At 39.3% G+C, this 25,857-nt stretch overlaps 1 protein-coding gene across 1 annotated transcript in view; it reads right to left on the reverse strand.

Annotated features, from left to right (window-relative positions):
* Nucleotides 1-25,857, reverse strand: part of Slc2a13 (solute carrier family 2 member 13) — a 299,073-nt gene that overhangs the window by 116,276 nt on the left and 156,940 nt on the right. Inside the window, exon 4 of the mRNA XM_034516933.2 lies at nucleotides 22,624-22,732. Coding sequence (XP_034372824.1) covers nucleotides 22,624-22,732 — 109 coding nt within the window. The remainder of the gene's footprint in view (nucleotides 1-22,623; nucleotides 22,733-25,857) is intronic.

Genomic DNA, 25,857 nt, shown 5'->3' on the forward strand with positions numbered 1-25,857 from the left:
CCATTATCATCATGGCAGGAAGCATGGCAATATGTAGGCAGACGTAGCGCTGGAGAAGGATCTGAGAGTTTTAAATATGGGTATACTGGTAGAGAACTAGTTTGCGTTTCTCAGACCAAAAAGCCCACTTCCTAGTGACATACTTCCTTCCACAATGCTACACCTACTAAAACAAGGCCACACCTCCTAATAGTGCCACTTGCTACAGACCAAGCATTCAAAAATGAGTCTGGGGTGGGAGTGGGGCATTTCTATTCAAATCACTACATCAATCAACCCTTAACTCTCTGTGACTGTCTAAAGCCTTAAGGTTCATTCACCAAGAATCTGTGTGTTGCCAGGTGTGATGGTACACACCATTAATCCCAGCATTCTGGAGGCAGAGGCAGGAGAATCTCTGAGTTCACGAAGACAGCCTGATCTACAAAGTGAGTTCTAGGACAACTAGGGGTACACAGTAAAACCTTGTCTCGGCATGGGGAGGGCAGGGTTTGTGTGTTTACCTTCAAGAATATATCATTCAACTTCTGTTTTATTTCCATGGGCCTGGCTGCCTCCCTAGTCAGCTTAGTTTCTCCTTACTATGTCTCCATTGTTCCATTAAGGCCATGTTCCTTTTTCTTGAATTCCTCCTTTTCATAACAGCATTTGCCCAGAGCTGTCATGACATGGGCTTCATGAAATGCATATATCTTAAGATATTATACATATGAAAGCATTTTTTTTCTTTAAACCAGATGAATATTTTGGAACATGTGTAGGATTTTAGGTTTAAAAAGAAGTAACAATTTAGATCAGAGGGATGGCTCAGTCTGTAAAGCACTTGTTTTGAAAATGTAAGATAGATCTGAGATCAGATCCAGAGCATACCAGTAAAGTGTGTGTGTGTGTGTGTGTGTGTGTGTGTGTGTGTTGACAAAATTCCAGAACAGGGAGGTAGAGGAAGGAGGGTTTTTGAGATCTCTACCCTGTGAACTTAACTGAATGGTTAGTTTCAGGTTCATTGAGAGGCCTTATCTCAGTATACAGTGTATGGAATGGTTAAGGAAACCCTTGGAAGGGAGCCTCTGGCCTCCACATGCACCTGTACAAATGTGCACACACATCTCTAAGCAAGCATGCTCACACTCACATAAACATACATAGGCAATCATTTCTGAGAACATGTTTAGGAATATTGTTTCCCGATTTGGTCTTCTAATAGTGATTTTAATAAATCTGATTTAGACTATCTATTTCCCCAATAGGCTTGTGACCAAAAGTGCTTCAACTTCCAGTCAGGTTCCTTTATATCTACATAGATTTTACAGATGCATCTTCTTCAAATCAAAATCCAAAATGCTACCAAACCTGAATTTCTTGAGTTTCAGCACAACATTTGAAATGTTTTGGACTCGGGAGCACTGTAGATCTGGGTGTTTACTATAGTGCAGGTGGTCACCTGACCTGCCCCATTGCCACCTTCCATCATCTTGTTTCTTGATCTTCCTTCTATCCCCTGAAACTCTGCCCCCTTTTCCTGAAACCCTGCCCCTTCCCTGAAACCCTGCCTCCTTTTCTGCAAACGAAAGCACATAAGATCTTTGATTTGACTATTTGCCCTACAAGGTCATGCTTCCGTGTTTTGGGTCATTTTTAATTTTCTGTATATTGAAAAAAGCTGAATTCTCACAAAGCTTTTCTCATGGATGGAAGTTTCCAGGAGTCAATAAAAATCAAATATATGTTTCTTTTCCTTTAACTGAACTGAACACTCTGCCTCAAGGACTGAAAACCAAGTCAATAACAACAAAAACATTCAGTGCTTATCAGTGTTTACTACTTTAAAACAGAGCATTTTCTTTGTGTGTAAATTAAACAGACTAGCTACTTGACTCTATCGTTGTGATATTTGATGTAGATATCCCCTCATTAGTGTGGGAAAATCCTAAAAAGATAATGAGGCAAGACCATAGGGAGGAGCATGAAGTCTTCCAGGCTTTACTCACAGACAAAAAATGAGCATACTTAAACAATCTTGGCACAGAGAAAGCCCAGGACACCCATGCCTTATAGGCCCCACCCTCCTGTTGTATCCCCGCCACTGCCATACAAGAGAACACATGTTTAAAAAGCTTACTCTGTGCAAATAACCCATGAGATTTCAATCCCCTGGGCCACTGAGTCTCTTGGCTTCCTCTGTGCTTTGGGCTTTCTCCCCAGGAAGAGCCTTCTTTTAAATAGAAATTCTCTGTTTCTGCCATGCCTCACTCAGCTGTTCAAATGCTTGTTCTGAGAACACAGAAACCTGGAAACCCAGGCAGAAACAAATCAAACCTGTTACCTACTGAAGTCAGGAAAACGCATCCTCTGGGCACAGATTATTTAAACATTACTTGATTTGACTACTAAAACAAAAGTCATTTGGAAGAGATTTGGAAATATGCAGCACATTCAGTCAGTGAGAAATGTCCTTCAGAGTATTTTAATCGTCTTTTGAAAATAGTAATTCTTCACATTTAATAATTGTACTGGAAGACAGGCAATATTTTATGGAAAGTGACTGATAGCTATATTTAAAAAAACAATTTCCCTTTCATTAGTTTTCTTTTAGTAAACAACACCTATATGAACCTCAGTCCTAAAAGCATAGAAAGATAAAAAAGCATATGCAATAGGTCTTTGATTATAAAGCTTTAAAATTCAAATAGAATATATGACTAACATTTGCAATGCTGCAGGCAGAGACCAGACTGCTAACACTTGAGATAAGTACTAGTACTTTGTCTGTTGGTCTTTGGTATTTGGTTAACTTTCCAGGGGGATTTTAATTCTCCTGCCAACATTGGCAGAGATAATAAACCCATCTTTGATTTCCAAAGTGAATATAATTCTAATTTCAAATGTGAAGAGTTATTTTTTTTAAAAAAAGAGGTTTAAGTTATGCAAGAAAAGCTCTTCCTAGGGTCATTTGTTTGAGAAAAGATAGTTGATGAAGCCATCTCCCAGGTGAGCCCTGCATAATTTATATGGTACCTTTAGAAGTATGGCGGCGCTCAGCTTGCTCACAAATGAAGTGGTCACAGACCCTGGGCTATGCATTTTATATAGATAAGATTCTGTGCATGCCAAAGTGCACACAGTTCTCAACCTGTTGCCTCTGGATTCACTACCACAAGCGCCTTCTGATTTTATGAAATCTTGAAATGTTTCTATTACATTTTACGCGCTTTATTGAGTGCTTTTGAACCTTAAACTTCATTTCTAACTTGGATTCTCACCACTGACACTGTTTGCAGGGTCCAAGGTTTCCTTCTACGTACACAATGATGAGCACGGTTCAGAGTAAACAGAACTTGGCGAGTTATAGAAATGAAAAAGTATTTTTTTGGGGGGGGGGGATAGTATGGCGTTAATTAAAGTGGGTTCTTGATATTTCTTCCCCAAAGCATTTAAAATATAAACTTAAGAACAATGTAAGTTAGCTCAGGATTCCAGGAACCATTGAAGTTTATAAGATATTCTTCAAGTAGCATTTTCTATTATACGTGAACTAAATTAGACTAGAAATTGAATTTCTTAACACTGGAATGTTAAACAAGGATGTTTTATTCACACATACAAAACAGTTTTACAAAACTAAGTTTTTGTGCAATGCTATATTAGTGTGATTAAGTCCAGTTTCTCAGTAGTAAAAATTTTCATAGAGATTTCCTTCCCTTTATCTCACTGGTATGAGTGTTGTGTCTGCATTTACAGAGTGAGCCTCTTGTGCATGTAGTTCCGGAGATGTCAGAGGAAGGTGTCAGATTTTCTGGAACTGGATTTGGATTTACACATGGTCGTGAGCTACCATGTGGGTGCTGGAAATGGAACCAGTGTCCTCTGGAAGAGCAGCCAGTGTTCTTCAACCTTAAGCCATCTCTCTAGTCACCAAGTATCTTTTTTTTTTCTTTTAATGTGACATGAGGAGTTTCTTTTCCAGTTCTACTTGGTGTTTTCAGTTTTAAGGGGCACTTTTAAAAGTTTAAGGGTGTACTTTAAATAATTTCACAAATTCTTTAAGTTTCACTATGATCAAAGTAGTAGGCCAGATATAAAAGCTTGTTTATTTCTATGTGTAACCACCTCTGGAAAAAGTGCTGAAGTTTCTGGAGTATAAAGAACCAAAACCAGTAAGCTTTAAGGTAAATGGATACATAAATATTGAGTTGAAATTAAATAATGCACATAATCATAAATTTCACAACAAATGTTCATGTTATAAAAATAAATTAACTTTCCAGTGTTTGGTATGTTTTTAAAATTTGACTACTTGTTACTTGGACTCTTTCTTGTATCAACATTATCCCAAAAAATAGGGGAAAAAAGATTTTGTCAGAATTACATCTTATAATAAATAATAATGACAACAATAATAATTTACTTATACTGTGGTCTAATTCCACTTTATACATTGCCAAGATAAAGCATTCTTTACAGAACAGATAGTTTAAAAAAATCAGAAGCCTTCAGATAACAATGTAGAACTAACTTCTAAGATATAAGACTGTCCAGTTAAACTCAGCAGTTTTATATATTCACTAAGAGGGTTGTTGACCAAATTTGAACAGTAATTCAGAAAGCCTAGGATGGTAGGTGGTCATTGGCTTAGCACAGTAGGACTAAAGCCAGCAAAAACAACAGAGCCAACATGGAGCAGGAAGACTTGTGTGCTAGACTTTGGAAAGGCTCAGGACTAGGAGGTCGCAGATACAGACTGTGAAACAGGCACTTAAGTTGAAAAAAAAAAAAAAAAAAAAAGGAAAAGTAAAGTATTGACTCTTCCCACAGTCTACAGGACAGCTTACTGCAGGATATGCAAAAGCCTGGCACTCTATGCCTTTCTGTGTCTCATGCCTCCTTACCTCTTCTGCAGGATGGCATGTTGGCATGCTAATCACTCAAAGAGTGTCTTGCTGTAGATTTATCCTAAGATTGAAGGCATACAACAAATTCACAGTCCTGAATCTGCAATCACCTTGCATCCCAGAGAGGGCAAACTTTGTAGGACACACTGCCCCAGAGATGAGGTTAATTACCCCTGAGGGTAAGACTGCATTCTGGAACAAAAAACAAAATCAGCTCCTTTGAATAACATTGATTCCCTAAGGGGTGACAAAGTAGAAACTTCTCTGGACCACCACACAGACTGGAACAGAATGAGCAACCAATCATACTCTAACAGGCCTGCTTATTGTATATATGTCTTGTTTCTTTGTGTCCATTTATCCTCTATTGAAACCTAAAGCTAATCTCAGTACTTCAAAGACAACCCTTTGATTTATTCTCTTTAGTGCAGGAATCATAGGTAAATCGCTCTTTACTGATATTCACCTTTTTATCTGGAGTATTGGGCACGAGAAGCTGAGCTGAGTCATGTCTGACCTGTGTGAGCTACTAAAGCCTAGGATTTTGCCTCAATAACTCTGTTTACAAGAAGATCACACCCATAGATTCTTGGGAGATTCAGTGTAATAGTTATCAGCCTCTAAGGTTACTAATATACCTTCCCACAGAGAAGACTCGGGTTTCCTATGTATATATTTAAAGACCAAGACAACAGGCTCATTTGATGAGAGCAGAAAGCCATACAACAAAATGACATTTTACGACACAAAAAAAACTTCTGAGAGGCCAAAATATCAAAAGTCTATGTACTGAATAAAGATTTTCAGGGATTGTAAATATTCTTACTTCCCACTGAGTTTGTAACAAGAAACTATTACAAAACATGAAAACACCAAAAAGATAAAAATTAAGATGCAAAAAAGAGAAATTAGCATCCAGCAAACAAGGAACCCAACAGGAAAGAGAATTCTCACAATGGTCACGGGGGAAGAAGGCCTCATCGCAGCTGACAACAGGACAGATGAGCATATAAGAATGGTCTCCAGGCAAGGGGAGGGGCTAAACCTGGAATCCTATGGGCTGCTTCCTGAATTATTCCACTCAGCTTCTCCTTAGGCTGAACCTCAGAGAAGGCTGTAGGCTGGGCAGTGCACAGAAGGAATTAGCAAAAGGCTTGCCCAAGATTGAGAAATATTCAGAATGTGGTGACTCTGGATTACAGGAGAGGAGTAAATATCCAGAGAATCTATTAGCAGCTGACAGGCCAGCCTGGGGCAGGAAGGTGGTGTGTGGTGCAGGGGGTGGGGGGAGGTGAGAAGGGGGCACAGGTTTCCAAAAGCGGGAGAGCAGGCACTGGGCACATGGTGAACCACGGCACACTGATGTTCTGTTGAGCAATAATCATCCCATAGCCACATGGATAAAGACAGTCATCACCAGCGGCCCCAAAGCTTGAGATAAAATTTTAGGAGGGTCAGATAACATGTGAACAGGAGATGCTCAGAGTTTGTCATCTATGACTGAAAATACAGAATTTCAAAGGTAGAGAACATCCTAACTATAAATGCTGCTGACTTAACAAATAAATATATTGATACTGAAGGAAATGTCAATTAAGAAATAAAAGCAAATGCCCTGTGGATGCCCCGTGAAAAGTAGACCGTGGAGCTGGAGAAAACGTTTGAAATGAAAGGGCAGGGTCTCTACTTTCAAGAGTAAAATCACAGTCACTTGACTTGTCTGACCGTAATAAAAACAAAAACATGGATAGTCATAAAACCAACACGTAACTACAGAGACACATTCAGGCAGACTTGCTTCCTTATATCTTGGTAGATAAATCCTCAAGTCCCCAACCGATCTACTCATACTCTAAGATCAAAGCAAACAGCTAGTCCCACATAACCTGAGCTAGTAACAGAACTCTAATAAACAGCTCACAAGCTGGCCTTCGAGCTAGTGTGTGTTAAGAGACACTGCATTTCTATATTCTCTATGAGCCATTCTGGGAAGCTCTAGTTACATCAGCGTTTCTGATTGAGGAATTATCTGAATTTAGAAATACGTTCATGCCAGAGGTAACCCTTTACATATTGTTGTGTAACAGTTTTCTCCAAAATTATAACCTTCCATCTTGGAAGTAAATACCTTAAAGCATAGGGTGTGAAAAGGGAGGTCAATCAGAAAACCAGCTGAGCAGCCTGGAAGAGGCTCAGAGCGACTCAGTTACCAAGAAATGATCCTAGCCGTGCCAACCTGTTGATCTACCTGCAGACTGCACAGGGCACTCCTGGTTCCCAGCACTACTGGGCTGCCACCTCTGCTGAAAGTAGGCTTTGGTGACATAGCTGTCACCATTTCTGTTCTTGGAAGTAACCCCTCACCCACATTCTTATTAGTAACCCCAATAAATTCAGTGCATTCCGTGAATGGGATCTTTGGTGGTATCTGTACTTCAGTCTGTCATCGTCTCCCTGGCTGCGTAGATAATTGTTCATGTCTCCTCAGAAACAGTATCACACAACATATACAGAAGATTACATATACAGGAGGAATTGTATGCTATCAGAACTCCTTTAAATAGCACCTACCCTCTTTTCCCTATCAAGAGCAAATGACCACATATTATCAGGGTCCTCATTACTATAACAAATGATGCTTGCTGAAGTCATGGCAGGTACCAGTCCTATTCATAATGTCCACATACTCGTGGCTTGGGTCTGGTACACACTGCCCTGCACCTATGAGCTTCCTGAGCACAGTGTTCTCTACTCTTTCTTTCATCTGCAACCTGTACTGAAGAATTCTGGCATTAGAAGGAAATGCAGTTTAAATGTTGAGTTCTATCTTTTGAGTTCTCATTTAACGGCTTGAGGGAGCCGTGTGATTCTTACTGGAAAATGTCTCTCAATTCCCAACTAGATTTTGAACCAAAATTTTTAAATTTATTACAAAATAGTCAATTACTAGGTTAGGAGCAGACTCTAAAACTTAGGGTTAAGATACCCTCCCAAATAGCCAGCCAGTAGGTTAAGAGCAGACTGTAAAAATTAAGACAAATACTCTCCCCAACAATTTTCAGAATACCTACAATTTTAAATACTTATATGTTTGTTTGTTTGGATTTTATACAAATTACTGAGACATTAGAAGAGCTTAAATTTATTATACATAAAATATATCCATTTTACTCAGGTCTTACTTTGTTACTCCTGTAGCTATCCTATATGGTCTTTATCAATTGTGACAAAGTTGTACTTTATTATAAACTAAAACCAGACATTGTACAATGTAACTCAGCAATCTCACTTATTCACTTTCTGTATAAAACAAAAGAATAGACCAAAAGGTAATTTCTATCCGTTCTTCTATCTTGCTTTCAATTTAATAGTTTAGTACGATGAATAGATTTTACCTTGTATTACTTCAGTAGAGAAGGAATTTATCTCAGTTGTAAATCAGTTTACTGAGGACTTGATAAAGTCAGGCTTAAAGTTAAATAAAGGGATAGTGTACTGTGACTACACATCCTTTAACAACTGAAACAATTTGAAAAATAGTGATATTTAAAATGAACTCCCAAACACTTCGATTCTTATCTTCTAAAAACTCGGCAAAATCTTACTATACATAAAAAGAAAACAGAATCAGCAATGGGAGGTGACAGAAGACGTCGGCTTACAGGAAACAGGAATAGAAAGGAGCTGCAATGGCCTTTCCTGACTGTCCACAGTGTGTGGTAGACATGGGACATCCTGACTGTCCATGGTGTGTGGACAGAGACCAGCAGTGTGGACGGAAGTCCTGCTCTGAGAACTAAACATATTAACAAACAGGGTCAAACCCAGCGAGGCAGCAACATCTAATTTCAGACGTTAAGGATATACCCTTTTTCTTACCTAGATCTTCACCACTCCCACCCACCCATCCCTGCATGGCTTCTTGCCTCCTCTCTTGTCTCCTCTAGCTGGCTGGTTTGCAGATGTTTCCTCTTTTCTGTATGTATCCTTTCTAAGTCAACATGCACAGAGAAACTAGATGGTGTCTTTAAACGGTCAAGAAGAACACAATCCACTATTGGAAACTTTAAAACAGCCCAACACTGGGTAGCACACACAATCACCGCCTGCCCCCTCCCCAAGCTCCCCCCTTTCCATCACCATGATCACCCTCAAGGGCTTGATTCTCTCTTCTCCGACCTTAAATAACTCCCTGTTGTTCTTCCTGCCTTTGTCAATGACTGTAGTTGGTTTCCTGTCACTTTCTGCCCAAACTTAAATGTTCTACAAACAGCAGCACATAAACTGAGATTTAAGAGTGGACAAGACATCTTCTCCAGGTGTGTAACTAACTCATCAGCAAACAGGATGAAGACTGACCCTGTACAGGTCTCTCTGGTGCCTCATGAGATCACAGTATAGCTGGTAATATTCTAGGACATGTCACACTGGGGTACATTAAACATGCCTCAGGTACTTCTAAGATATTATCAGGTTAGCTGCAACATGCTTCCCTTTAGCTGCTGCAAATGGTTATAAACTGGGTGTGGTGAAGCAATGTTCTGAAAATGACTTTTATGTTCTAAGAGACTACGACTTTTACTGGAACTCACAGCCAGAGAAAATAACGAACCCGGAGGTCACCTAAGAGCTGTCCTCGTGTGAACCTACCCTGTTTGTTTAACCTGCCAATAAGAAAATAATCAACCTTGCTTGCCTTGGACTTCCCATGTAATCACCTTTTACATCCTAAACTAATTCACTGCTGTAATCTTAAATTATGTTCTCTGCCATGCCTGACCCAGGAAAAAACATCTGTCATTTAGAAAAAGCAGCAAATAACAGACATCGAGAGCAATCTTTAAAAATTAATATCCACTTTGAAAGCAACATTGGATACTGATTGATAAGTAATGATGTCTGTAATCTGGGCCACCTGGGGTCAGTCAGGGTGAGTGAATTCTTTGTACAGCTCTGTTAAGATTCCTGTAAAGCATCCCTCCTTTCCACATGTGATAGCTGTACTGTTAAATCAAGGAGAGAGCAAAACTCTTTGCCAAGACACACAGTTACATAGCCAACATACAGTCACAGAGACAGAGATGGACACAGAAACACATTCCTAAGAGAGCATCCAGGTGTTAGTTCTCAAACGCAGGACAAACAGCTGAGATGCCTATTAATCAAAGCAGATGCTGGCCACTAGGCTCTCCCAGGATCCCTCAGTCCCTACCTGTTACAGATGGCATACCCACTCCCTACCCTATACTTCTCCAGCCCAGGGGCTGGGTTTCCCTTCCTTCAATGGCTCTTCTGTATATAACCCAGCCATTTTGGCTATGGCCTTTTGTCCTTTGGGCCTCTTGGTCTCCTGGCTCTTCCCTCTCCCTTCCCTTCCTCACATGGCCTGACTCAGTCCGCTTCTCATGCCCACTCTGGACCCTCGAAGATGTCTCTGCCTGTAGCTATGTTCTCCCTCATATTTACCATAAACTTTCTCCTTCACCAATACCTAGGAATAGCCATGTCTTCCTTTTTATTTCATTTCATTTCTTTCTTTTCTTTTTTTCCCATCTATTGGGCAGGTACAGATTCTCACTCATACAACATACAGAAGACACTGACCATGAAGAAGAGAATTTAAATTTGGGCTTCCTCTTGGTTAAGTTAAATGACACCAAGAAGAGTGTCCTTAATGTGACAGTGTCACATTATTGGTGGCTTGGAGTTTATCATTAGTGCACCGAAACCAACAAATAAGCAGGTTATATTATCTTACACACGTAATGCCAACACTGAGGGGCTTAAGGCAGGAGACTTCCCATGAGTTCTTGACCATGCTGGGCTGTAGAGTGATATCCCAAGGCAAAGAGCAGAGAGAGCTTGGGAGGTGATGGCAAATGACAACCTCGTCCTTTTAGCCCCAGTGACTTCTTTTTAAATGAAGGGATGGTACTGAGTGGGGAAAAAAAACTATAAATGTCCACAGCTATTGTCATTGCAAAAGGACTCTTTTCCCAGTCCTAAAGGCAGAGATATTTTATTGTCAATGCTTACCTCAAGCCAGCTGTCAACCAAACATATAGTAAGTTCTAAGTAGAATATTTACTGCAAGTTGATTCCTCAGGATGGTGACACAGGATGAAAGAACAAAGGAAAATGGGCCATGGACAACAATGGCAATCAATGGGAAAGGGAATGGATACATATCAGCTCCAAAATTCAGTGCTCACTCTTGGAATCTGAACATTAATGTGGAAGTCAATAAACGCTAGGGAAAACATGCCTAGAGGCCAAATTCCATCCTTGAAATAGCCTTCAGTAATAGGCTATATCTCTTAAACTTCCTCTGAACAGGACTGGGAGGGTAGCCTTAAACTGGGGGGTGGGGGGAGCTGCAAAGGAATCTAGAGGAGAAGGTTACTAATTCTATGTAAAAAGCTGTTAAAGCTGTATACTTAATAGACTTTAAGATTTCCATTCTTCTGGGAGTTGGGATTTCTCAGTAAGTAGAAATTGAATTCTCTTATATTTACATCTATATATTTTAATCCATCCACTGAACTATAAATTCACCAAAATGAATGAAGGTGTTCTAGCAAGAGTCACTCTTCGCTTTCTCCCTGCTGTGGATGACATGTTATTGGACTGTGTTTCTCAGTGAGGAACAGCTTAATAACATTTGAAATCCTGAAATTCTCTCAGCACAGGAAGCATGATCACAAACCTGAACCACTGACTAACAGAGCTGTTTGGAAGTCCTGAGAAGGAAGGAACCAAGAGGTATGACTTAAGGAATATTTTAACAAAGGGTGCTGCGATACAACCCCTGTACCTTAGGCTTAGGAAGCACTGTGGAAGATGGAAGAGAAGATGGAAAGACTGTAAAAGCCAGAGGAACAAGGAGCTTACTGTGAGATTCTGTCTCCTAGGAAAGTTAGATGCTACACCCATGAAGTTTCCCCAACATGACTGGACAGGAGCCCAAACCTTAGTTAGACAGGGACAACAGGAATAGACATGCTACCTTGGAGTTGGGTGTTGAGTCTAGGAGGCCTCAACCCTACACAAACAGCCACCAGCAATTTTTTTTTTGTTGTTGTTGTTGTTTTTGTTTTTCGAGACAGGGTTTCTCTGTGTAGCCCTGGCTGTCCTGGAACTCACTCTGTAGACCAGGCTGGCCTCAAACTCAGAAATTTGCCTGCCTCTGCCTCTCAAGTGCTGGGATTAAAGGCGTGTGCCACCACTGCCCGGCAGCCACCAGCAATGAAGCATTGCTGAAAGCAGGAAATATAGTATTCCACAGAGAAAAGCATACCAATTGGCTATTCAATACCAAAAAGTCAGTCCTGAACACAAACATACAATTAATGTCATACATACTGAGCAAGCTGTATGTATATGTATTTAGGTGTATGTGTGTGTGTAAAATGTCATTTAATGAAAAAGAGGCCATAAATTTGAAAAAGAGTAAGAGAGGTTTGAAGAGAAGAAAGGAAAGGGGGAAATTATGTAATTATAATTGAACTACAAACTATAAAAGAATTGTTTTTTAAACCAACTAAATTCAAGGATCACTATCCCTGAGAGAATTTTCTAGAATTAGATGGCCGTCCGAAAGCCAGCCTACTGTAGAGGCTCTGACTAAGGATATTTCCAAGGTTGTGGTGGCAGTATGATCACATATGAGGAAAAGCACAGCAAGCTCTCCAATAATAATACATGCACACAGCCATGGAAGCAAGGGCACCACGTCACTAGATTCAGGGGCGGGGCAAGCATCTCTGCAGCTTCCGGTCCCACTTTCCCCAAGACAATTTGCATTTCCTACCTTTGTCCTATTCTAAGTGGCTACAGTGTTTCTTAGATAGATGTCCAAGTAGAACTGGCCAGACTGGTCTGCTTTTAGAACCCGAACAAGTGCGCAACATGTGCACAGGAAACAGGAAGTGATGGGAACACGTTGGTGGTCCCACAGCAAAGCCCTTCTGTTGCAAGCCGTTCTGTCATGGCCACAGCCTTTGTGATTTTCCTCACAACAGCAGGCATGCTGAGGAAAACTCAAAGAGCCTCATGGGTGGGTCTCACAAACCTGAGATTAAAAAGACATTATCAACCATGACACCAAGAGTGATGTTCATCTCCTTGGCTATAGCGTTAGAGTGCTATAGAGACAGGGCTTCTGCTTTTTCCCATTCACTCTGCCTGCCAGGAACAGTAGAGAGAAGCTCACCCCAATTCAAACCAGCAGCCAGGGATATAGAAATGTTCTTTTCTTTTCTTCCTTTCCTTTGGTTTTCTCGACCTTTACCGCTATCTGGCTGTGCTTCTTTGGCCATGTTTCTCGACTGCATAGCAGTGTTTTGTTTTGTTTTGTTTTTCCCTAGGAGAGCTTGCTGACAATCAAAATTGGAACAGGCCCAGAAATATTTCATTTAAAAATTAAATTAAATGTGATTAACAAATATAAATGACGCATTCGAACAACAAGCTGCCTTGGCTTCCTTGTAGATCAGGTTATAAAGCAAAGGCTTCAGCCTTAACAATGTGTTTGAAAATGTACCAGTTTTATGAGATGCACACAGTTTTACTCCTGGTTGAATATTCCCAGCTCAAACATTTGAAATCTAAAGTGCTAAGAAACCCACAACTTTTCGGGTGCCAACTTGCTCCCACAAGTAGAAAATTCTAGATGTCACTTAACACGTTGTAGTCAAAACATAAATTACTACTATCTCAAAAAAATTAACTGTAGGCTGTGTTTAAAGTATGTATGAAAGACGAAGTTCATGTTTGGATTTGGGTCCTATCCCTAAGATAATTTATTTTGTATGTGTGAACTTCGTGAATTCAAATGTAAAGAAAAATAAAAACCTTGGGTCCCAAGCAATTTGAATAAGGGATACTATATCTGCAGGTATTACCTGGTAATTGAAACTTATTAAGTGCTTTCTGTTAACCCCCGTGTTATCACAGCACACTTTCTAAAGGCCTCAACCATCTCTTGGAAATACAAAGAAAATGACTCTCTTTCAGATGCGGGTAGGGCAGCAATGGAGGCAACCAAAACCTTCTCACACAGTGTGGCCACTTACTCCAACCCCTTGTCTTCTCACTAGAGAAAGGAAGGGCAAAAGGAGGAGATGAAGTTGTGAAATATGAATGACTTTAGGACAGAAGACAGGGGCTACAGAGATGGTTCAGTGGAGACTACACAAACATGGAGACTTGAGCTCTTATCTCCAGAGCCACAGGATAAAAAGCCAGGCATGTGACTGAGCAACACATTCAACAGTTACTATTTTATAAAGACAAGTGCATCCCTCCACACACATACATCACACACACATATATCATGCACACACACACATACACACACACATGTATACATACACATATACCTACACACATGCATAAGACAAAGTATTCAAGTAAGTTTCCCACAAAAGTTGTTTTTTTCTTATAGCAAATTCAAAGGTTAAAATTTTGAAGGGATTTTCTGCCTTCTCAAAGTGGGTAGGGGAACTCCTATCTTTCACTGTCTGAGATGGACTGATTCTCTGTTTATATAAGCACATTGAAACATAGATTATAGTTCTTTAGAAGAATCAGCTATTAACAAACCCACACAGAACACGGTGTACCTCTGTCTTTTCCATCTGTCTCTTTCTTCAAAGGCAGACACATTCATACAAAAACACATGTGTCTTTGTGGTAGGGTGGCTCCTTTACTGATTGTCATAAATAAAATCTCTAAGGTGAAAATCACCAATATCATAACTAGGGTTTAGCATGAATTACACAGTTGTTCCAGGAACCATTCACGAAACCCCAAAAGACCACCAGGGAACCGATTCCAATGCAATTGCATTAGGGTCTCTTTACTACAAGCTGGAGCTTGAGCCACACCACTATCTCTGACATGGCAGAACAGGAAGGGGCAGCCCTAAGCTTAGTTTCAGGCAAGCATTTATAGAGACAAAAATGGGGTATCTAGCTTGGCACACATCTGACTGGGGTGGAGGGGGCATTATGGCCTTTAACATAATTGGCTGGTGCTGGGAGTCAGACCATAAACTTAACTTCTGCTTTCCTCCTGATTGGTGGTTGTTAGGAAGTGAAGTGTCAGGGGCAGGCTTGTAATCTGGAGGGGCAGATTTGTTGGGGAATAATCGGAAGACTGGTGTAGACACAGGTTTTGCTGGGAGGGCAACCTAGAAACTGTGTTAGATGCGGGTCTTGTTGGGGGGTGGGTAACCTGAAAACTGCTAGGTACTAGCCTGTTAGTTAACTTGAGTTCAACCTTAGGTCAGGTTTTCTAAGATAGAGTCTGAACCCAAAAGGTCTCTCAGCACAGTGTGGTACTGTTATATTTCGTAATGCTAATCACTTTCTGCATTATGTTTTCCTTTTAGTTTCTGAGTCATATGAAACAGCTCATATGAAACCAGCCAAGAAGGACTGTATTCCCACTGTTCGCTTTCTTCTGTGAAAAGAAGAGAATATTCTACATGCGTTTTTGAATATGCATGCTTGAAATTATTACATAATCAGATGATACGAGAAAACTGGTTCTTCCCAAGGTTAAACATCAGATCTAAAGTTCAGAGAACCAAGAAGTCCTCAGTTCAAAAGACTTAAAGATGAGAAAATATGCACTGGGATAAAATCAAGCAACTTAACATGTAAGTCAGATATTCAGACCAACCCAGAGACATGTGTACAAACAGCAGAGATGAAAGACCTCAAGAAGACCATTTATTTCCATGACTGAGGTAGGATAATTAACAGGCAAAGAAGGTAGAAATAATGTATCCCACAAGAGACAAGAGACAGAAGACAACGTATTACTAAGGTTGTATCTAAAACTGGAGGAGGAACTTTATTCTCCCCCATTTGTGAACCTTTCTTGGTTAGAAAGAAAGTATTTCAAATTTTAAATTTACACAGACTTCAGGGTGAAGTTAAAACTTGTAAAAAGAAACATCAACTTCTATTATTTTATTAAGTTTGGGTTCAAATGCTGAAATGCAATACCTAGTTTACTCCTCATGTGGGAGAAAGAAACTAGAGGGAAAAATATTAATGAAATATCCATGAAACTGAACCTTGAATTAATAAAAAATTCATTTAAAATACGGGGGAATATAATTAATATTTCTAGCTAAATCCCACAAAACTTAATTATTGAGTTACGTTTCAGAGATTATTTTAAACCGGAAATAAAGTTTATGTAATATGTTGAATATTGAGAATACTGTGAAAAATACACACACACACACGCACAGAGGCACGCACACCAAACACACACACACACACAGATGAACTAACACAAATGCACACACACAGAGGCACATCCACATCCACACACCCACATGCACACATTCATGCACACACAAACAGGCGCAGACACATTTATTCAAGCACACAGCACATACATATTACACACCCACACGTGCACACACAGACACATACATATATGTGCACACACATGTGCATATGAACATGCATGTACATGCACACATACAAATACACAGGTACACATATACATAGCACACACACAGGTACATACATACACAGGTACACACACACACAGGTACACACACTCACACACAAACACACACATACTATATAAACAGACACAAACACTGAGGTTAGAAAGCATACACACATACACACAGGTACGCACAGGTACACACAGGTACACACACACACACACACACACACACACACACACGAGGTTAGAAAGCATAGAGAAAAACACAGCATGAGAGTCCCTGACTAATCATGGAAGACTCTGCACAATAGTCATCATAGAGCTGATTTACAAGTTGCATGGGCTCCAAATAGGAGTGTCAGAAGTGTCCAGAGAAGCACCAGTTATTGGCTCTATTGTCCTGTTTTCATGTTCAAATCTCTAGCTGCTAGCTTAGGGACATCTTATTAGCATCTTCAAGAAGCTGGGTAGCTGCTTCATAGCCAGTGGACATGGTCTATGCTCAACCATCATTGTTTAAAATCATGAAAAACATTGCTATTTTTCAGGATTAAGGATCACATACGCTCTGTAGCATTTTCTACCTTTTATCACGTAGAGCTAATGGTGAGCGAGCGAACTGCAGCATGAGTAATACTGGCACTCATAAATCACAGGGAGAACCAGGACAGCGATAGCCCTTCATCTCTAAGAAAAGACAAAGGACTTAGGAAAATGAATGTTTAATTAAAGACTGGAAACTGTAGTCAGTACAATTTACACTGCATATCTCGAATGGGTGAAGACAGTCAGTAACACAGGCATAAGCCGCAACCCATCCATTCCAATTGGCTCTGTGATTTCTATTTAAAAGAACACACACACACACACACACACACACACACACACACACACACACACACACACACACAGAGAGAGAGAGAGAGAGAGAGAGAGACAGAGAGAGAGAGAGAGAGAGAGAGAGAGAACACATTTCTCTGCTTTCTGTGCTGTTGAAGTTGTCAAGATTAATAAACGTATGCTTATAGACAGAGAATAAATTGTGTGGTGGTAGAATCACATAGTATATTCATATTCATACAGGGCTGTTACTGCCTCTGCATTATTTGAAGCTTGGGGTTTGCTTTGTTATAGTCCCATGTTACTACCCGGTAGGAAGAAAGCTATGTCTGAGGGTGACAGCATGCTGGAGGAGTGAAATCAGAACAAATGCAGATACGAGGCTGTGTATGGGATCAAAAAGACTGGAAAAAAAATGAAAGTAATGTTGGCAGAAGGAAATGCCAAAAACAAAGGAAGGAAGTTGCAGTCAGACAGGTGTGGGCAATTAATGTCAAATTCACAAAGAATATGGTTGCAGTCTCTTAGGATCCTGGGTTCTAATCTCTGTTTTATTTTTTTTAATTAAAAAATGTGTGTGTGGTAATTTTAATGGTTGGGCACATACATGCCGAGATGCATATTGTGGTTGGACAACACGGTGGGGGTGATTTTCTCCTTTCTTTCTACAGGTTCCTTATATCAAACTAAGGCTACCAGGTTTGCTCGGCAAATGCCTCTACTTATTGAGCCATCCTGCAAAACCCCGCTAATCTTTATTATTACAAACCATTTCAACCATTACACTCTTCTCAAATTATACTAAATACTTAAGTATGTTAAATAACTTTAAAGAATAATATCATTAGTCTCAACCAGAAATACTCTGATTGAATTTTACTGTATAGAATACCTATTTTTTCCAGTGATTAACTTTAAGTAGCTGGAGAAAAACTTCTAGTACATGACTTTTCAAGATCTGTACCCTAGAAAACACAACTGTATTCTTTGTCTATGAGATTACTCTATGATGATGTGGTGAAGGCTTTTGTATTTAATTATGAGTCTATTTAATGTGAATTTACATTGGCCTTTATAGACCTTAGTGTCAAAACAGTTCTTTTTCCTACTTAAATTTTTTATTATACAATATATTTTGCAATTCCTCCCAGGTCCTTCTCACCCTCTCCCAACCAAACCTCATGAGCTCTATCTCCATCCATCCCAGCCAAATAAAATAAATTGAAAACCAAAATAAAAAAAAAAAAACCAAACCAAACCAAAATAACAAACACAACAACAACAACAACAACAACAACAACAACAACAACAACAGCCCTATGGAGTCTCTCAACACTCAGGGATCTGTGTGTTAGAGGAGGCAGGAAGACTGTTAGAGCCCAGATGATAGATGACACTGGAGAAACTGCGTCTTTCAGACACAGCAGAACTGATGGACATATGAACTCAGAGACTGGGACAGGATGCCCAGCTTTAAAATGGTTCTTAACAATGAATGAAGCACAGCAAATGGTTTGTAAGTTCAGTCCACTTATCCCTCAACACATACAGTCAAAAGTGGTAAACAGGGACTTTCTTGTCTTTCCTGCATCTCCAGATGATCTGTTCTCCTTTCTATCCTGGCCTGTATGCATGGCTGTTATATTGTACTTTATTGGTGACCTTATATTGCATGATAATGCACAGTCCTGAATAGACAGGAGCAAACGCATTCCCATAATCCCTTGCAGTGCAAACTTTCCCATAATCCCTGGCACTGTTACACAGCCTTGCCTGGCTTCCTTGCACAGTTCTGAGGCTTCTCCTACTGTTGTGTCCTCTCTGTTATTACTACGCACAATTCACAGATTCTCCCTTTGGTTCCTAATTTATTTTTCTTTTCTCTTTTCTCTACCTTTTGCTTTACTTCATACTCTCTAAAGTTTGCAGGCACAGACAGTATCCCAGCCTTCTCCTTTCACACGTCTTCTCCACCCTGTTTTGTTCTCAGCTGATCTAATACCCATCTACTTCCCTTTCACTCTTGGACTAATATTCTAGTGTACACCATATTATCCTTTTTTTTTTTTTTTTTTTTTTTTTTTTTTTTTATATCTTGCAAGAGCTACTAGGGTTAAAGGGGCTGCTGCTTTTAAACTGGATAGTGTACTATTTGCATAAAGGGCCTAGCCAATAGTTTCAGAAATGGCTCAGCAGTTAAGAACACTGGATGGCTGTCTGGTGATTCAAGTTTGAATCCCAGCACCCATGTGGTGTCTCATACAATCTGTAGCAGCAGTTGCAGGGGATTTAACACACTCATATGGTCTCTGAGGGCACCATGCACATAAGTAGTGCATAGACATACATGTAGGCAAAATACCTACACACATAAAATAACAAAAAGTAAATAAAAATTTAAAAATGAACACATCATTGCCAGGGTGGGGGATATCCAAAGAAGGCCTCCACCCTCTCAAAGGAGAAGGGGAGGTATGTGGAAGAAGGACTGTGTGAGAGGGGGAGATTGGGAGTGGGGGCACCGATCAGGAGATAAAGTGAATAAATAAATAAATTAATGGAAAAACGAGCAAATCATAGGTTCCATAGGAAGTCTTAAGATACACAAGATAGCTGAAACAATTTCTCACTTTGTACCTGATATTAAAATGGAATAAAGCTGGAAATAAAGTAGAGAAACAGCAGAATATGTACAAACTTGAAGAATGAAAGATACTAGTGAATCAATGATCAGAGAAAATAGATACAAGAATATCTCTGGAATTGAGTGAAAATGAAAGCACAACATTTCAAACCTAATGGGATAAAGTAAGAACAATAATAAGATAATAATAAGTTCATAGCTATGGGAGCCTGTGTGGGAAAAAAGCCAGAGAGCTTAAATAAATGGCTTAACAGCATATTCTTGGAACTTAAAACAAACAAACAAACAAACAAAAAAAACAAGAGCAAACCAAAACCCAAATTAGAAAATGGAAAGAAATAAACATCAGGGCAGAAACAAATTCACCGGAACCAAACACAATACATGAATCAGTGAGAAAAAGAGTTGGTTCTTTGATAAAATAAATAAGGTCAACAATACTTAGTCAAATGAACAAAGAATTGGAAAATTTACATTCACAAAGTAAGGCCTGTAAAGAGAGACATAGAAAAAGATCCAGTAAAATTCAGAAAGCCATTAGTATATATTTCAAAAGCTTATATTTTATTAAATTGGAAAATGGAAATGGATTTGTTTCTAGATGTACCAAGATTAAATAATCACAAAATAAATAATTTAAACAGGTTTAAAAGTAACAAGACTGAAGAATAAAAAAAGTCTCTCAACTAAAAATGTCTACTGATAAATTCAACCAGATCTTTATAGGATAATTGACAATGATGCTTCAAAAGCTATTTATTCTCTGAAACAGAAATGAAATAAAAAAGCCAAACCACTTCTGCAAAGCCAATATTAGCCAAGTACTAAATCCAGAATTTGACACGGCAGAAAAAAATTACAGAACAATTGTCCTGATTTATACAGAATCAAAAGTAACCAATACAATACTTACAAAAAGCATTCAAGTACACATAAAGATTTTCACTATAATCAGGTCAGTTTCATCCCAGAGATACATGGATGGTTCAATACATTTAAGTAAATAAATGATGAATCACACAAATGGACTCAAGGACAGAAATCACATGATCATTTCTCTGTAAACTGCTAGAGGGAAAAGTATGGGAAATACTTGACAGTATCTGCACAGGCAAGCACTTTGTGGGGACCAGTTGCTCAAAATGAAAGACGTATGGTAGACAAATGAGACCTGATGATGTTAAAAAGCTTCCACACAAGAAAGGAAACAGTTTGCAGAGACCATACAGAATTGGAAAGGAACTTTATTAGTTGTATTTCTGACAAAGGACTGGCATCTAGTATATACAACAAACTAAGAAAACAGAAGAAGGAGAAGAAGGAGAAGGAGAAGGAGAAGGAGAAGGAGAAGGAGAAGGAGAAGGAGAAGGAGAAGGAGAAGGAGAAGGAGAAGGAGAAGGAGAAGGAGAAGGAGAAGGAGAGAGAAGGAGAAGGAGAAAGAAAAAGAGGAGGAGGAAGAGGAGGAGAAGGAGAAGGAGAAGGAACAACAACGACAACAACATCAGACCAATAGGAGGAAGAGGAGGAGGAAGAAGAATGGGAAGGGGAGGGAAAGGGGTAATGGAAGAGGAAGAGGAAGAGGAAGAAGAAAAAGAAGAGGAAGAGGAAGCAGAAGAGGAAGGAGGAGAAGGAGAAGGAGGAGGAGGAGGAGGAGGAGGAGGAGGAGGAGGAGGAGGAGGAGGAGGAGGAGGAGAAGAAGAAGAAGAAGAAGAAGAAGAAGAAGAAGAAGAAGAAGAAGAAGAAGAAGAACAACAACAACAACAACAACAACAACAACAACAGGCAAATCACAAATGGAATAATGAACAGAAAATTTCAAAAAGTGAAATACAAATGGCCAACACATAAGAAGAGAGTCTAGAGTTTCTTAGCTAGAGGAATGCATTTCTTGACATCACAATTGGAACTGTAATCATAAGGAAAACAAAAATAATGAGGAAACCCTTCCCTTGCATACAGATGGGAGAAATATGAGCTACTCCAGCCACCATGATAAAAGGCAGCATTGAAGTTTTGTGGAAGGCTATAATAGGACCGAACTACAGCACTCCCCCAGAACTATAAGTCAGTACATCTCACAGATACCTTATAACAATGTTTACTGGATTGCACTGTGTACAACGGCCAAGCTATGGAACCATCCCAAATGTTTATCAACAGAGGAATGGATAAAAAAGATATCATTTATATACACAATGGAATTTGTTCAGCCATAAGAATAATGAAATTATATTGTTTGCAAAAATGGATACAACCAGAGGTTATCACATTAAATGAATTAACTGAGTCTCATAAAGACAGATATCACATTACTTCCCCATTTGTGAGTCCTAAATTTTATATAGGTACATTAAAATCAAATATATACAGATGAAATGAAAGTAGACACAAAACTGTCTGGAAAACAAGGGAATATGGTCAAGAAAGGAATTTAGTGGATCTGAGGAAAAAATATGCTCCAAAATCATTGCACAGTTGCATAAAAATGGGCTGTTGACTCTGCACAATAAACAAAGTTTCAAATATTAGCCTGGACTCTTTAAAATGTACCAGGTTGAATAGTTACAAATTAAATGAAACATATAGTAACAAAATACCAAACATAAAACTACTTCTGGATTCCAAGTACTGGGTTTTTAACAATTGTAAATCATACTCAAAGAAGAAATCTTTGCATCTAATAGTGACAAAGCATCGAGAGAGACCTCTTTTGCCTTCCCTTGGAAATATTTTCTTCACAGCCTTTTCAAGAGAAAGCCAACAGGAATACTTACATGATGGTGTTGATGCCCGAGAGCTGCTGGAACATCTGTAAACCACATCCCACAATTAACGCTCGGCGAGTTGGGGGATAACTCAGCATTCTGCAGATTATAGGTCCAGCTATTTTTTACAAAAGAAAGAGAGAAAGACACAGCCATTACTTTTAGCTCTTATATAAAATCCCTGTGAAATTAATACCACTGGACATTTTGAAATATGTCTTTTATAGAAAAATGGGAACAATGTATTCCTTCAAAAACCAACAGATTTTAGTTGTAATTTTAAAAGTAAGACCAGAGAATTTTGATAGCAACCCATGGGTACTATTTAAACATACATAACTGAATCTGTCATAGAATTATTCTCCCTTGAATCCTTTCCAGTTACAATTATTAATTATGCCTTTTGCTTTTCTACTTTCTCCACAATTAAATATGACTTAAAATGGATTCATGTGGGACCCTTTACAAAGTAACCGGCAAAAAACCAACCACATGAAATAGCATTTATTATGAAAGGAAAAAAGGAAGGAAGGAAGGAAGGAAGGAAGGAAGGAAGGAAGGAAGGAAGGAAAAAAGGAAGGAAGAAAGAGAGAAAAGGAAACAATCCCACTCTATTCTGACATCAAGGAATTTAGGCTTGTTATCAATTCTGATGATGGATACACTGAGTATTATCAAAATGTAATAAAAATAATGCTTATTGTGCATATACACACATGTATGGAATTGTTTAAAACTGAGTTGGTTCTGAAGACGCATTCAATGATCATTTTCAAATATTAAAGCAAAGGTTAGTAAGATGCCTTAACTGGTAAAGGCACTTGGTGACAACTCTGATGACCGAAAGTCCATCCTGAGGACCCCCTTGACTTTCTTGAGGAAAGAGAGAGTGCCTGCAAGTTGCCCTCTGACCTCCACATAAACACTACTCTACACATAAGTATACATGTATGTACACATGCACGCACATGTGTGCGCGCACACACACACAGACACACCCACACACATTTCCAAATAAGTAAATGTGATAAAGCACAAATGGGAATTTACACGGCCTAGATCAGATTTGGATAGCTGTGACATCCAAATCACTGAGGCCTCTCACAAGGTAACTGGCCTGTGTCATCCCTAATGTTAGAAGGGATTGCTTCAGAATGCCAGTTAAACACTAACACATGCTGTATAATGGCACCTTGCTGGGATAGAGATGCCTCACACAGGATCCAGAACATCCCTGCTGTTAGGAGAGATGGCCTGTGATTCCCAGGATGCCAACTACTTAATTAAAGCACTTTCCGTGAAGGTCATGCTTTATCACCAAACCCTAAACTAAGCAAAGGGAATTAAAATTCACATAAATCTCACTATTTCAAGAATATTCTGAGAGTCACATATTTAGTTTGCAGAAATGGTAAAGAATGTGTGTTGTCTCGATAATAAATGTTAACATGGGACGCTGAGCCAGAGTATTCATTGGAACTGAATGCTACAGTGCTGAGCCTATTCTGACGCCACAAACATATGATGAAATTCACAAAACTTGGCAGACTGAAAATATTTCTGACCCTCAATGTTAAGACATCAAACGCAGCCTTGAGAAGCACTGTTGGTTACTCAAAGCTCAATAAAATGACAACTCATTTAAAAAGTAGGCTGAGCAAATGCCGTCTATAAAATTGATATAGAACAATTCGTTCTATCAGAGAGAGGCTGTGTGAGGCAAGCAAAGGTCAGTTATCTTATTGTGACCATGATGAAATATATATGGATCAACTGTCTGAAGGATGCTGGGCTTCTGTGCAAACATACAGTTCTCTAAGTGAACTGTAAATTAAGGGATGTGCACAGCTCTATACAAACACCTACTTTTTCCCTAGAGTCAAAACATCTGCATGGAGTATCACTTACTCTGATTATTAGGACTACATTTTAAATGACAACTAAATCCAACTATACAAACCTTATCTTGGCCTTTCACGGGTCAAAGACTACCTTCTCTTTGTTCATGACATCTATAACAATATTCAAAGTGTTGTGACTGCTTCCACTATTGCTGATAGACAGGTAAGGTCATAGGGAAAAATTATAATAAGTTAGGATCAAGGTTTGCCTCAACTTAATATGAAGAGGCTGACTAGTTCAAATTTCTTTTGTAGCTCTGTATAAAATCTGGATTTTCTATTTTTTTTTTGGTTTGAACTTTCTGAACAATAAGTAATGCTAGTTACCTTATTCTACTAGATGCTTTTCATCAAAAAAATTGATATGCCAGCTGCACATATGATTATGCATAAACAAAATCAAGAATTTCCTTTTGTTAAGGTCATAGACCTAGTTTCCCACAACATCAGGACTGGCTTGATGCATGAATCAATTATCATTAATCTTCACATCACAGAAGCAGCTTCTCTAGCACAGGAATATATTTAGTTTTTGTAATTAAAGACAATTTGTATATTCAAGAAGTTTATGCTTAATTGTTTCGGACATTTGTGTCCGGAAATACAGAAGTTTCTGTGCGAACATTAAAGCTTATGACCAGCTAACAAAGGTCATGGAAGCCCCTCAGATATACTCTGCAGTAACGAAGAAGCTGAGGGGTCAGCATGCTTTGCTCTGTTCCTTCATTTTAAACATCTCAGACCACATTGCTGCATAACTCTTGTCTGATGCCCAGGTTTGACATGGGCTCTGCAGCTCCTATCAGCAGCCCTTCCTGTGGATGCAGGAGCTGGTGTGATCTTAGCCTGCTGATTGCTTATCTGAGGGCTGGAAAACATACTAGGACCCTGTTTGTACTGCACAAAACCTCAGCTTTTGACTTATATTTGCAGCTGAGATGGAATAAGGGCTTATCAGCTTCACTTCTTCAAATGCAATGGCTAAAAGCCAGGCAAAAAGTGCACAGGCAAGCGGCTTCTATGCTACAGGGCAATAGTCAGGATAGGAAGCAATCCCTGAGTCTTGGGGTTGTATCTCAGAAAATAAAATCCAAGCTAAGCACAGGGATGGAAAGCAGGCAGACTGGCTGTGGTGAGGCGGAAAGGTAACCTCCGGATACAGAAGTAGATGCCATGCAGGCTGGAGCGAGCATAGCACTATGGATGAGGGAGATTTAGGGAAGGCTGGAGAACTTGGAGTACTAATCAGGGGATATGTGAAAAGAGACTCCAGTAGCGAGGAAGGAATCACAGAAGAGACTAAAAGAAATCGTTCCAGGACTTATCTAGGGCTGGTGAGAGC

The sequence above is a fragment of the Arvicanthis niloticus genome, chromosome 13, assembly GCF_011762505.2.
Source record: "Arvicanthis niloticus isolate mArvNil1 chromosome 13, mArvNil1.pat.X, whole genome shotgun sequence".
In the NCBI taxonomy this organism is placed as follows: domain Eukaryota; kingdom Metazoa; phylum Chordata; class Mammalia; order Rodentia; family Muridae; genus Arvicanthis; species Arvicanthis niloticus.